General features: G+C 45.6%; 1 protein-coding gene across 2 annotated transcripts in view; it reads right to left on the reverse strand.

The window, feature by feature from the left end:
* col4a5 (collagen, type IV, alpha 5 (Alport syndrome)) overlaps positions 1-12,917 on the reverse strand; it is a 36,177-nt gene that overhangs the window by 3,383 nt on the left and 19,877 nt on the right. The window contains exons 14-45 of one of the 2 annotated variants that reach the window (XM_079295078.1): positions 12,430-12,483; positions 12,255-12,311; positions 12,002-12,046; positions 11,860-11,913; positions 11,724-11,765; positions 10,953-11,049; positions 10,403-10,519; positions 10,232-10,282; positions 9,950-10,039; positions 9,786-9,856; positions 9,308-9,499; positions 9,062-9,230; positions 8,762-8,854; positions 8,566-8,670; positions 8,291-8,388; positions 7,929-8,079; positions 7,706-7,819; positions 7,348-7,515; positions 6,989-7,078; positions 6,695-6,841; positions 6,473-6,571; positions 6,283-6,372; positions 6,027-6,166; positions 5,820-5,946; positions 5,517-5,696; positions 5,360-5,410; positions 5,083-5,268; positions 1,067-1,200; positions 888-960; positions 693-764; positions 450-578; positions 15-113 (exon numbers count right to left, since the gene is read on the reverse strand). In XM_079295078.1, the coding sequence (XP_079151204.1) occupies positions 15-113; positions 450-578; positions 693-764; positions 888-960; positions 1,067-1,200; positions 5,083-5,268; positions 5,360-5,410; positions 5,517-5,696; positions 5,820-5,946; positions 6,027-6,166; positions 6,283-6,372; positions 6,473-6,571; positions 6,695-6,841; positions 6,989-7,078; positions 7,348-7,515; positions 7,706-7,819; positions 7,929-8,079; positions 8,291-8,388; positions 8,566-8,670; positions 8,762-8,854; positions 9,062-9,230; positions 9,308-9,499; positions 9,786-9,856; positions 9,950-10,039; positions 10,232-10,282; positions 10,403-10,519; positions 10,953-11,049; positions 11,724-11,765; positions 11,860-11,913; positions 12,002-12,046; positions 12,255-12,311; positions 12,430-12,483 (3,385 nt within the window). Of the gene's footprint in view, positions 1-14; positions 114-449; positions 579-692; positions 765-887; positions 961-1,066; positions 1,201-5,082; positions 5,269-5,359; positions 5,411-5,516; positions 5,697-5,819; positions 5,947-6,026; positions 6,167-6,282; positions 6,373-6,472; positions 6,572-6,694; positions 6,842-6,988; positions 7,079-7,347; positions 7,516-7,705; positions 7,820-7,928; positions 8,080-8,290; positions 8,389-8,565; positions 8,671-8,761; positions 8,855-9,061; positions 9,231-9,307; positions 9,500-9,785; positions 9,857-9,949; positions 10,040-10,231; positions 10,520-10,952; positions 11,050-11,723; positions 11,766-11,859; positions 11,914-12,001; positions 12,047-12,254; positions 12,312-12,429; positions 12,484-12,917 lie in introns of both variants that reach the window. The other variant, XM_079295077.1, reaches the window with a different exon arrangement.

Genomic DNA, 12,917 nt, shown 5'->3' on the forward strand with positions numbered 1-12,917 from the left:
CCTGTTTCACTCACCAGGCTGACCGGCGGGTCCGTTATCTCCCTTCCTGCCGGGTGGGCCGCTGAAGCCTGGAGGACCCTCCAGACCAGGGTCCCCGGGGCCACCGGGCTGGCCTGAGAGCAGGGAGACAGAGAAGAGTTCTCTTTGTTAGATGAGGGTCCCGAAGCTGGTGCTAGGATTACTTTCAATTTAAAAAAGGTTAGACAAAGAATAGTTTGATTTTTTTTTAAAAGAAAGAAAATAATAAAAAAAATGACAAACTCCTCACTGAAACATTATCAAAACCATGCATGAAAAAATAAATACATCTTTTTTCGGGGCAATAAACGTGCGATTTCTTCTGCCGTCTCTTTTCTTGTCGCTGTTATTGCAACAATGACGGCGATCAAATTAAACCGTTGTCGGAATTTCTCAGCCCCAACTGTCGCATCTCAAGAGTCCACAATCACCTGGAAGTCCGTCTCGCCCAGAAGAACCAGGAAGTCCTCGACCCCCGGGCAGGCCCTGAGATCCAGGAAGTCCTGGATCTCCCTTCACCGAAATGATAGGTTGAGCCACGCCGGGGTCACCAGGAGGGCCTGAAAGGGAAATTATCATTTTAAAATCATTTCCGACGCTCCATGAGACATTTGAACTTATTTTAGAAGCTTAATGTTTTGATCATAACAATATGAGTAACTGTGTTCACCCACCAGTGGGTCCGAGATCTCCAGGATCTCCATGAAGACCACTGCCACCGGGGATTCCCGAGTCTCCCTTTGATCCTGGCAGAAACACAAACGACTCAAGTGTTTGGGCATTGCTTATGATGAATTTGCAATATTAAAATGAACTTTTGGACGGTAGTAAGAACGCTGAACAATGATGTTGCAGTGTTGCGGACTAACCAGGGAATCCGGGAACGCCGGGCAGACCGATATCTCCCTTCAGACCAGGACTACCGGGAAGACCAGAGGGACCCTGGTTAGAAAGAAGTCCAGACAGGTAGACGTTAGTCTCTTAAAACATCTCCAAAAAATGAAAGGTCGACATTTTTTTACTTCAAAATTGAGAAAAATGATCTTACTGAGAATCCGGGAACGCCACCGTCTCCCTTCTGTCCTGCGAAGCCCGGCTGTCCAGGAGCGCCGGAGATCCCCCTGTCTCCCTTAACGCCGCCGCTTCCTCCGGGCCCACGGGGACCCTGTGGGCCAGATGAACCTTCACACGGAGACGCCAAAGGTCAGGCACAGAATAATCTTACAAACACACGCTTCTCCTCATTATATTCTCACCAGGATCAGTTAGGTACCAATTCAAAAAAAAGAAAATCTCAGAAGGAATTTTGCTTCCGTCTAGTGGTTGATGTTCTTGGAATGACTAAGATTAAAACGAACTAAATGCAGCCAGAGACCAGACGCATTAATTAAACAAATTAAACAAATCAACTGCACTTACTCACTTATACTATGTTAAAATAATGACACAGCATGAAACACAAGCAATATCTCAGACGTCAACGTCCACTGTATTCATGGAAACTTCAACACAAAACTGAAGAGTTTCATTTCACTGACGCAGTCTTTATGTTTCTATATGTTTAAACTCATTAAATGATGTAAATAATATTACGAGGCACCAAAAGAAAAGGAGAAAGACAAATAAAGGAAAATCAAAGAACAATTTTGTTCCCTTAAAATGTCGAGAAAGCATCAGAATGAGACTGGTCAGTAACAGTTGGAGTAAATGTGTGTACGTTTTCTTTTATGTGTGTGTCTGTGTGACTAAGAGGAGTCCTGAGTGTCCAGCCTGTCCTGTGGGGTAAAGAAAGGGTAAGCAACTGCCGACATCGACATATTATCTGACTGTCACTCATTCTCACAAACACCCCCCTCCATGAACAAAAAAGATCAATATATCACAAAACTAAACGCATCAGGATACATACAGGGTTGGGATACATGCATCTTCAGAAGCAGTAAATCAATATCTTTAAAATTGAAGAACTCAAAAGAGTTTAAAGAAGTTTAAATTTGAATTCTCCAAATTCAACCTTTGAACTGAGAGCGTTTGAAGTGAATCTACCTCAACCCCCGCACGAGACACATTAAAACATCGCCCTTCATTTCCCCACAAAGAGCAAAGTATCAAAACCATCAAACCACTGGAGTCTAACCTGCAGGACCTACGGTTCCCAGAATTCCCAGGTAAAGCCAAGCCGGGTTGACGGCACAGGGCAACAACAACAACAACAACAAAAAAAAGAGGTTTAGACAGAAGCAAGCATCGTTACAGAAACAGTCAGACTAAACAAGATGTTTTATCTCTGAGTAGCAAGGAGGCATTAACCAAAGAAGGCTAGTGGACAACTTCAGAAGCCCCACTACTGTCTGTGAGTCTCATCTCTTCACTCAATGATGAGGATGCGGAGAAATAAGCTTCTATTAATCTTGAGTACGTTTTATGCTTTGTCTGTCAAAGCACTTTGTGAACTCTTCATTTAAAAGAGCTATAAATAAAGTTATTAGAAGTAAAAGTGATAAAAGTAGCAACCAGCAGCGCTCCCGTATCTCAACATTTGCTTGAAGCTCACTGCTGAGGGTTTGAAATGCCGGAAATGCAGTAGAAGAAGAAATATTTCGAATGCGTGTTCTCAAATTAGTCATTTGTGCAAAATGTAGCTTTTTGGTCAAATACCTTCAAAACGAATGAGATTCCCATGATCCTCAGCTTGCGTGTAGTTAGCCAGTGTTAGCATGCTAACAAGCTCAACTAACATGGTGGTGATTAAACATCGACATATATCTACACCTGCTAAACATCAGCATGTTCACGTCGTCTTTGTTAGCATGTAGCATGATAGCATTTTGCTCAAACCACTGGAGACATAGAATAGTGTTTTCTCTTTTAGTTTAGGAAGGTTTCTAACTGAGTGAAAAGAGTCAGAAGTATCTGAGCCACCATAAGAGCTCGTCCAATCCTCTAAATGCTGAGCTTCAGTGCTTCCTTTCTTATCTCCTGCGTAGGTCAACAGCGAGCTGAGAGCACATTTTGTGATTTGGGAGATACCGCTGGTGTGTTTAAATTAGAACAGTGCTAATGTACAAAACAGCATTTCAGTAAGAATGCAACAGAAATAGAATCACAGTATGTGACCCTACGAACAACGATTCAATGTTTCAGGTGAGTTAGTGATATTATGGTGCGTTTTTGTGCACAAACTGTATGATGCTCGAATCATAACACGTTCTGCATGTGAGATTTGTATTTGACCCACATGTGATCCACATGACATGCTAATTGTGCCAAAAAAAACTACGGTGCGTTATTGTTTTTAACACGAAACAATTATGATCATTTCTATTATTTTTTTTTGAAAGTGCTTACTTGTTACGGGTGCATTATACTACCATCAGTGTGCATGGAAAGTGAAAGAAGACAGTCGTTAGAAGAAGAAATAAAAGAGAAGAGGAAATGATTTCCCAGTAGAAATGTGCTCCCTTTAGATCACAGAGTGCAGGTTAAACTCAGAGGAGCTGTGAGGAACGTGCAGTAGACGCCTGGGCGTCGATGATCTGACCTGAGGGACCTGCGGTGGCCGGACGCACGTGTCATCACATGAGGAGGCGGGGCCACACCGCAGTGGGTGGGACCAAGCCACAGAAGATACACGAGGGGGTAAAATGTCATAGCTTCATTTTGTCACCCTGACACCCGATAAAACACTCATTTTTACTCGCCTAACACAGTGCTGGTGCGTGGTCAGTGCTGACATCGACTTCTAAAAAGTACACGATATTATAAGTGACCACTTGAAAAGAGTAATTTTCTCTTCGCTTCCTGAGGTGTGTCGGGGTTGTCCCCCCTCTCCAGCATTGTGTTAGGCTTGTTCTTACCACGTCTGTGTTTAAGTGTGTTGGGACAAACAGTGTCCATGCAGATGACTGATTGGTGGGACAAATCACAAGACTGCAAAGCCTGACGCAAACCCAGACCCTCTCAACCGGACTCTCAGTTGTCTCTCAATCATATTTGTTATTTCACACAAAGCTTTAATTATTTCACACTTCTGCTTTGTTTGTGAGTGTTAAACTTTTAATACATAATAACTCGTTTGATTGTTGCTCATTTGGTCATTAGTATGTGAGTTTTTAGAGAAATACTGAAAGATGCAAGTTGAGAGGTTTTTTTTCTGAGTTTGTCTCAGGCTCAGCTATTACGCTCCAACATTTCATCAACATGATTTAACACAACCACAAAACACTGAACACACACACACACACACACACACACACACACACACACACACACACACACACACACACACACACACACACACACATATACAGTGCTTCAGGGCTGTGGAGAGATGGATCAATTACAGCTCCCTCCCCCAATTGTGGGATCAGGAGAAGAGGGCAAGGGGGTGAGGAAGACACGAGGACGGATGGATTGGCAAATAAAAGACAACAAAATAAAACATGATGATGTTGAGACAACAAAGTGCTATAAACACATGCTCTTTTTGGGGTCAAACCCCGGTGACAAATCCCGACATTTCCTGGCGAAAAGGGATTTTTGAATCATCCGTGCTCAGTGTTGTTGACAATGACTGGACAGGTGGTGCTCAAACATCGGTGATGGTGGCGATTGGTGCGACAGAGTTCCATGCAAATCAACTGACATGGAGATGAAAGCATTCACGTTTGAACAAAAAAGGTTTTGCCATTTGCTGTCTGGTTTTCGCTGGTTAGGAGAACTGAATGATCAAATTTAACAATAACCATCATTCCTCAGTACCGTCTTTTCTTTTGTTTGCATAGATAACGTTTTGTACTGCAAATTCAGTACAGGGTTGTTATGGTTCTGTATGTTTTGTATGCATTGTAAAAAGCGTATTGTACTTTTTCATTAGCATTTTAAACCCATAATAAAAAGCTACTTTCTGGAGTTGAAACTTCCTCGCAATAGGTAAACATTCACAGTGAACTTTAGCCTTTAAGTTACATTATATAATGCTATTAAAGTCAGAGTTGATCAGAAAACCAGGCAGCAATTACTGGCAGAACACGTGGTGACAAATACTACATCCAAAGGCTTTACCTCCTCTTCCTGGTGGCCCAGGGGGCCCTTGGAGTCCTTTGGGACCCTGCAGAGCATGTCCTGAAGACCCAGCAGGACCAGGGTTGCCTGAAGGACCAGGAGATCCGGGGTAACCAGACTCTCCTTTGGATCCTGGGAAACCGGAGTTGCCAGACGGGCCGGGAAGACCTGGGTCTCCCTTTGAACCTTCATGAGAGATAAAGTGGAGACTGTTATATCGGTGCAGAGCCAATAATCCCAACAAGCAAACTGCTACATAAAGAGGATGGTTGCTCACCTGGCAACCCTGGAAGACCTGAAGCACCGGGTCCACCATAACCAGGAAGCCCTGGAGTAAACATGAATCAGAAGTGAGTCTTATTGAAACTAAACTAAATGGCAAATATGACTTTACAGTTAAGTATTTTTCCCGAACACGTTGACCAGTGACTTACCTGGGTCTCCTTTGATTCCAGCCGGTCCTGGGATGCCGTCCCGACCTGCCTGGCCCTTGTCTCCTGGAAACCCTGGTCCTCCTGGTCGGCCAGATTCTCCTGATCTACCGGGAGCTCCATTGAGACCTGGGCCACCGGGCCCACCGTCGAGACCCTTCGGACCGGGGTTACCCGGAGAACCTGACAGCAGAGCAGAAGGACTTTGTTTTAGCTAGCAGAATCTTACCATCTGGCACTATTATTTCATTGTGTTAATTGAAAACATCAGCCATGTCGACTGCTGTTGTCAAACCTCAGACTTACCTTGGAATCCTGGGAGTCCGAGGTCACCTTTGGGACCTGGGCCTCCTGGTATACCTGGGAGACCGGATGATCCTGGTGTTCCTTTAAGTCCTGAACTTCCTGGGAACCCTGGCTGACCTGCTTCACCCTATGAGAGACATACAAAATATATGAGGTGTGAACCTAAAATTTGCAGTTTTAGGACATTGAGGTGGTTGAGTCCAGTACCTTATGTCCAGATATTCCGGGTGGTCCGATTCCAGCAGAGCCTGGTTCACCTTTGGCTCCAGGGAAACCAGGTCCTCCTGGCTGTCCTGGGGATCCAGACCTACCCGACTGACCTGGTAGACCCTTCTGCCCTGATGGTCCTGTGGCATCATAAAAGTGTGACATCAGCGTTTATGGCAAAGAAATCACGTGTTGGAAGACATTTGGGAACAGCTTTCAGTAGATCGCCGGGAACCAACTATGAGTTCAAACCCACCTGGGAAGCCCATTTCTCCCATGCCGCCTTTTGATCCTGGACCTCCAGGACCACCTGGGCCTCCTGGACCGCCAAGATCTCCCTTGGGACCTGCAGCACAGTGGAAAGGGCACATTAGCAGTCGATTTGCATGAGTTTGTGTGTATAGATGTATGCATGTGAGTGTGTGTGTTGGGAGGTAAACACACACCTGGTGGTCCAGGAAGTCCAGGACGTCCATCGGATCCTGACAGCCCGGGGTCACCGGAGAGACCAGGGATGCCTTTCTGACCTGAAAAACCTGGTCCACCTGTAGAACAAATGCAAAAATATAACGTGTATTTACTACAACAGTGAGTAGTAATTAAATATATGTTGCCTACTTTTAAAATGTGTTGTATTTGGTCTTCAGCGAAGGTGTTTTAAGCCGTACCTGGTAGTCCAGGTTCTCCTTTGTTTCCTTTTGTCACCGATGATGGCTGGGTGCTTCCTGGGGGTCCCTGGACGCCGGGCTCACCTCTGTCTCCCTTGAAACCGGGACCGCCAGGATTGCCGTCTCTGCCCGGGAATCCAAGTTCACCTGGAGAGGAGAGAACGTGAGAATCAGAGAAGTTTAGCGGTGGTCAGCGAGGTCCTTTGTTTCTTTTTCTCTTTAAACGCTTTCAAGTTTCTTTTTTGTGTGTGTGATGAATGTTCTTTGGGTCTGTATGTAGTTACGAGTGAACACCTTTGAGTCCGGAAGCGCCGGGCCCTCCTGGGCCTCCTGGTCCTCCAGAAGGTCCTGGGGATCCCATTAAACCAGAGTCTCCTTTCTGACCTGCAGCCAGACGTCAGAGCAGAAAATGAAAATACTCAATAACAGAGTCCCTCGTTCTCTCAGCTACAGCAAGGCGGTCATATTGTCAGACTCATAATCTGCTTTGTTGTATGTATGTGTGCATTTGACTCAGTTCTTTGCTTCTTTCTGAATAATAGCTGTAAATATAAATATCAGATAAATGTATATAAAAAGCACAAATTACCCGACAATCAAATAATAAATCACACGTCTATATACAGGTTACTGATGTGAGCATTCGTTCTTACCTGGCAGTCCAGGCAGGCCATCCCGTCCAGGTCCTCCAAGAGATCCTGGCGTTCCGGCTGATCCAGGGGAACCTGGGAAACCGGGACTTCCTCTGTCTCCTGGCAGACCTGGGATGTCTAGACCTGGAGGGCCGGGGTCTCCCTTCCCTCCGTTTGATCCGGGAAATCCTGTAACGATGATATCGAGATTTCAGGGCCCGGATAAAAAAAACATACAAAAAATACAATACAAGATGAAAACAAAACAAATCTCTCTGTTGCTCTTGAAATCTGTTGAGCCGAATAATATCTGTATTAGATCTTTTTTTTCAATTTTGAGAACAGCTCATGCAGGAAAATACAGCCCTATGTATCTGACCTGGTGGTCCCATTGGGCCAGAGGGTCCAGGTGGTCCTGGCTGCCCCAGTGAGCCGCTGGTGAGGGATCCAGGTGGGCCACGAGCTCCGGGTATACCAGGTATACCGGAATCACCTGGACGGAGACGGATGAGAAAGTCATTGTCGGCTCAGGTGTTCCGTTGGCTCTCATGAGTCTTGGGTGGACAGATGTGAGCATGCATCGTAACCGAACTGCAGAATACCTTTAGATCCCGGAGATCCATCAAATCCAGATCGTCCAGGTGAACCGGGGCCGCCAGGGAAGCCAGAGTCTCCTTTTGGGCCGAAGAAACCTTTAGATCCATGTACTCCTGGTAAACCTGGAGGGCCAGGAAGGCCAAAGCCAGGCTCACCCTGTCACACACAAACACACAGAGGGCAGCCAACATTTAAAACTTGGGGACACAAGAGGAAGGTATAGATCTTTTTAAAGTCGACTTTTCTGTTGGTCAGGTCTGCTTTCTGCGTCATGGATTTGTAGTTATTCTATTTAGTATTTACCTTTTTGATGTGAATTTCCTATTGTTATAAATAAAGCATTTTATCCATCCATTTGTCTACATACCTTGGATCCAGGAAATCCAGGCTGGCCAGGGAGTCCATCGACTCCCGGTCTACCTGGTCCTGCAGGAGATCCTGGCTGGCCGTTGGTACCTGGGAATCCTGGAGGAGAGAAAAAAAGAAAGGGGGAGGGGGAGAGGAAAGGCGGCGGTAAAAAGAGAAATTATGAGGACAGAAAAGCACGAGGAGGAGGCATAAGACGTACTGAGAAGAGGATGTGAAGGTCAGGGGGAAGTGGAGGGAAGAGGAAGAAGTAGGAGTGTTCATTGGTGTCTTTACCTTTGCCTCCTGGGGGTCCTGGGAGTCCGATGCCGTGGAGTCCAGGATCCCCCTTCGTTCCTGGTGAACCAGGGAAACCATTCTGTCCGGGCTGACCCGGGCTACCTGCCAATCAGAGAACAGAAACATGCGTCACCTCGGTTACCCGGAGTGAACGATGCACGAAGACACAACTCACAGAATAACAACTGCGTACCTGGTGAGCCGGGCAGTCCCGGCGAGCCGTCCAGTCCTCGGGTTCCTGGTAAGCCTTTCTCAGCCACCGCCAGGCCCGGTTCTCCTTTCCCACCTGCATGGCAAAAAGAAATGTTGTCCTTTTACTTTGTTTTCGTCATCTATTGTGGTGATGAGCATACAAACACAAAATTCTAATGAAAAAGAAATAAAAGATGGAGGAGAAATACTCAGATCTGGGCACCAGGATGTTGCATTGGATGTGAACCCAGAAGTTTTTTATTTCGATCGTCACTAAATAATTGTGAAATTGTCTTCTTACCGGGTCCACCGGGACCTCCGGGTCTTCCTGAGACGCCCTGGACGCCTTTCTCTCCTGAGGATCCCGGAGGTCCAAAACCAGGGCCTCCTGGAGGACCCCTGTCTCCCGGTATACCTGAGGAGCCTGGCTCACCGGGGGTTCCTCGTTCTCCTTTCACCAGCAGAGAGCCCTGTCGGACACATACGAATTATGAAACGGACCGCGGATGGACCCGTCAATCTGAACGATGCAGTGAAAGCCACCTACGGGTGTTCCTTTGGCTCCGGGATGTCCTGGCTGACCGTCGTGACCGGGTCGACCGTCCAGACCGGGCAGACCGGGTGTTCCGGGGAAACCGCTGTCGCCCTTCTCTCCCCTCACGCCGCTGACTGAGATGGCATCGCCTGGGTCTCCCTTTGCTCCAGGGAATCCTGCAGAACCTTGAGGACCGGAGGAACCCTGGAAAGTAAAAAGAAAGAGGCCAAAGAAGAAAATGTTTTTGTTTATATGTCATAAGAGTTTAATCAAACTCTGACTCGTGACCAGGCACGTAAGAGAACTGACGTCATGAAAGTAATATAAGCTTTATATGATACCAGTCACTAATGTGAGACAGTAACAAAAGACATTAAGACCTTCATTTAGAGCTCAAAGGATATTTTAAGCATTCATTCCCCAGTGAACAAGTCGATGTCACAGTTCTAAGATGGTATTTGCCGCTGTAGGAAAAGTAAAAAGTACTAACAGGGGGTCCAATGGCACCAGGTGTTCCTGGATATCCTCGGTCTCCTTTGATACCATTGGAGCCAGGAGATCCTGATGGTGGACAGGGAAGAAGAAACTTGGTACTACCTTCCAAAGAATTCTGCATGAAGCTCTGTCAGATGGGAATGTGTTGTGGGGCCTTACCAGGGAATCCGGGCTGTCCTGCAGGTCCTGGTGGTCCGGGGATGCCGGTGGTATCGCCGAAGCAGTTCACACAGGTGTCGCCCTTTTCACCTGAAAGAACAAGAGACACGAAGGGTGAAGATTGAATCCACTTCTTTATCTTTTCTTTCATTATCTTGTGACATTTTAGGTATAAGACCTGACGAAAATCGTGTTAACATAAGTTCTGTTTACTTTTCTGTTTCATTTCTTGCACAGATTTATTTTTTGCGGATGAATACCAGCATCTCTATATTGGCTGACCTTTCTGGCCAGACCCTCCTGAGAAGCCTCTCTCTCCCTGCAGGCCGGGACGCCCGGGCTCTCCAGAGACGCAGTTTTGTCTTCCCGTGGAAAAGCCTGGAGGTCCGGGGAGCCCCGGTTGGCCCTGGGAACCAGGAGAGCCCGGACGTCCCGGCTGACCTGGCAAAGACAGCCCCGGGGAGCCGAAGTCTCCCTTCTGCCCTCTCTCTCCTGGGAAGCCTGGAGATCCGGTATGACCACCACCACCGGTAGCTGGAAGTCCTGGTGCACCTGGAGGTCCTGATAAACCTGAAGAGGACAGGACCGAGACCAAATGAAACAGTTATTTATTTATGAGCTACAACCCACATTGACTTTCATTATTCATTCATTTGCCGGTTATTTTCTAGTGGTATTAACATAATTGAGTTTAACTCAATGAAAGATCAGTGGGCAGAGCCACAGGATCACTAACCATTACCATTAGCTAGCTCGTTAGCATGGCATTAGATAGCTCCTTTATATCATTAACTTCACAAATAGCAACACAAGCTTACAGCTCTCTGGTTAAACCAACTAGCATTTTACTCTTCCAAGAAAAAATGGCATGGTCACCAATTAATGAAGAAGTTGTTTTTAATTTTATTTCATATAATTGGACAACGGTTTCTCATTTGACATCCTTTTTGCTGTTAGTCGCTTCTTCTTGCGTCTGCTCTTTAGCATTTTGAGCGTGTTTTACCTGACGGTCCTCTGTCTCCTTTGATTCCAGGTGATCCGGGGTAGCCGCCGTCACCTTTAGGGCCGGTCAGTCCTCCCGACGAAGAGCCGCCGCGCACCTGGTGGGACGATGAGACATAAAACATATTCAGAAGAAACGCAACACACTCACTAACAGTCATTTCATTTTTTTTAAATGAAGTTGGTATAAAGAGTATTACAATGCAAAATCAATATTTTAATACATAAGAAAACATTCTAATTAAATGAAGGTAAGAAAGAGGGTCATGTCACCACCTAGTGGTCAGTTTTCCACTTTTCTTTGGGCTCAATTTTCAGTTGCAAGGTAAAATGTGGTTCATTATTGGACGCAATACACACCTGATGCTGGTATTGTTTTTCATTTTATTTACCAAGAACTTTTTTCTTTATTAATAGATAATATAACACACAATCTGGACAGAGAGATATGTCCCCATCTAGTGGTCAGAAAGATGTAGTGCACCAAGAAGCCAATTGCACAATTCGAAAAGGTTTTCTCTGTATTTCTTTAAAAAAAATTTAATTTAATGGAGCTACCTCTACAGCCACAGTCTTCTATTTCAACTGCCTTGCTCAAAAGTACGTGTAAAGCACTCTTCATACAGCTTCCTAAGTCATGCAACATCTCAAAGGCAACTCTGCAAATGATCTGCTAATGACGACCTGCTGATAGTGCCAGGAACAAAAAAAGCTACGAGCAGATCTCGAGTTCAGATTGACTTGTTAAATGAGAAAAATGTAGAATACACACCACCCCTGGTGGGCCTGGGTATCCACGATCACCTTTTAGTCCCTAGAAAACAAAAAGAGATGGACGGGGGGAAGTTATCGAAACAATCCAGGACATCACCTGATGAACACAGTTTAAAAAGTAGTAGAAAACTCACTCTCTCTCCATCCCTGCCTGCAGGACCTGGCAGGCCTGACTCTCCTTTGGATCCCTGACAGTGACAAAGTTTGACATGCGAATAAGAGACAAGAAAGACAAAAGACGTGTATAGAATCGTGCGGTTTGGAGGCAGCACTCACGGGGAAGCCTGAAGAACCGGGGTCTCCATCTTTGCCTGGTTTGCCCTGCAGATAGAAGAACAATGGGGATCAGGGTTTAAGGTCGAGGCAACCGGTCCTGTGCCTCTATCATCAAGTACTTTGAAGCACACTGAGGCCTTGAGTACTAAGTGTAGCGTGGGAAAGGGTTAAGGTTTAGACCTGTAGCAGTCACAGGGAAATATTACGTACAGAAGTACAGTTGTATATCTGTTCGTGTGTGATCTGTACTTACTCGTTTTCCTGCTTCACCTAGTTCTCCCTTGTCTCCTTTCTGGCCACCTGAGGGACCCTAAAAAAACAAAACAGCATCAAGTTTTCCTCCGTTTCTACATTTCCATAATGCGGAGCACTTATTGCCTAAAGGGATGGATAACTAATGATGCTTGTAGGTGGAAATAGATACTTACAGGGGGGCCTGGATATCCTGATTCACCAGAGGGTCCAGGAAAACCTGGGTCACCCTGCAGAGAAAGAGTTCAAAGTTTCAACCAAACTGTTTGATTCATTGAAAAAAAGCCCTGAAATGACGGTTCACTGGTCGTTAACACACAGGCACTGGTTGTCAATGCACCAGATCTAGAAAACGGCATCATAACGGACAGTTCCTGTGCTGTTTCATTTAACGCCTTCACGCATTCTCCAACACTCACAACAGTGAAAATATCAGCAAAACCAAGTGGAACAAAATCTGAAAGAGGGCGCAGGAATTATCCGCCACCTTCTGGTGGCTGAAGTGAAAGTTGCAGCATCCAGCAGTTTAAACAGAACTAAGAAAACCTATGAAAACATTGATGCATTTGTATGAATATTTCTTTATTTATTGTTTTGGCCTGAACGCTGACAGAAGCATGATTTGCATGTTAAATTTGTTCACATATTCTAACATAAATTATGT

This window comes from Melanostigma gelatinosum (genome assembly GCF_949748355.1).
Source record: "Melanostigma gelatinosum genome assembly, chromosome: 23".
Taxonomy (NCBI): domain Eukaryota; kingdom Metazoa; phylum Chordata; class Actinopteri; order Perciformes; family Zoarcidae; genus Melanostigma; species Melanostigma gelatinosum.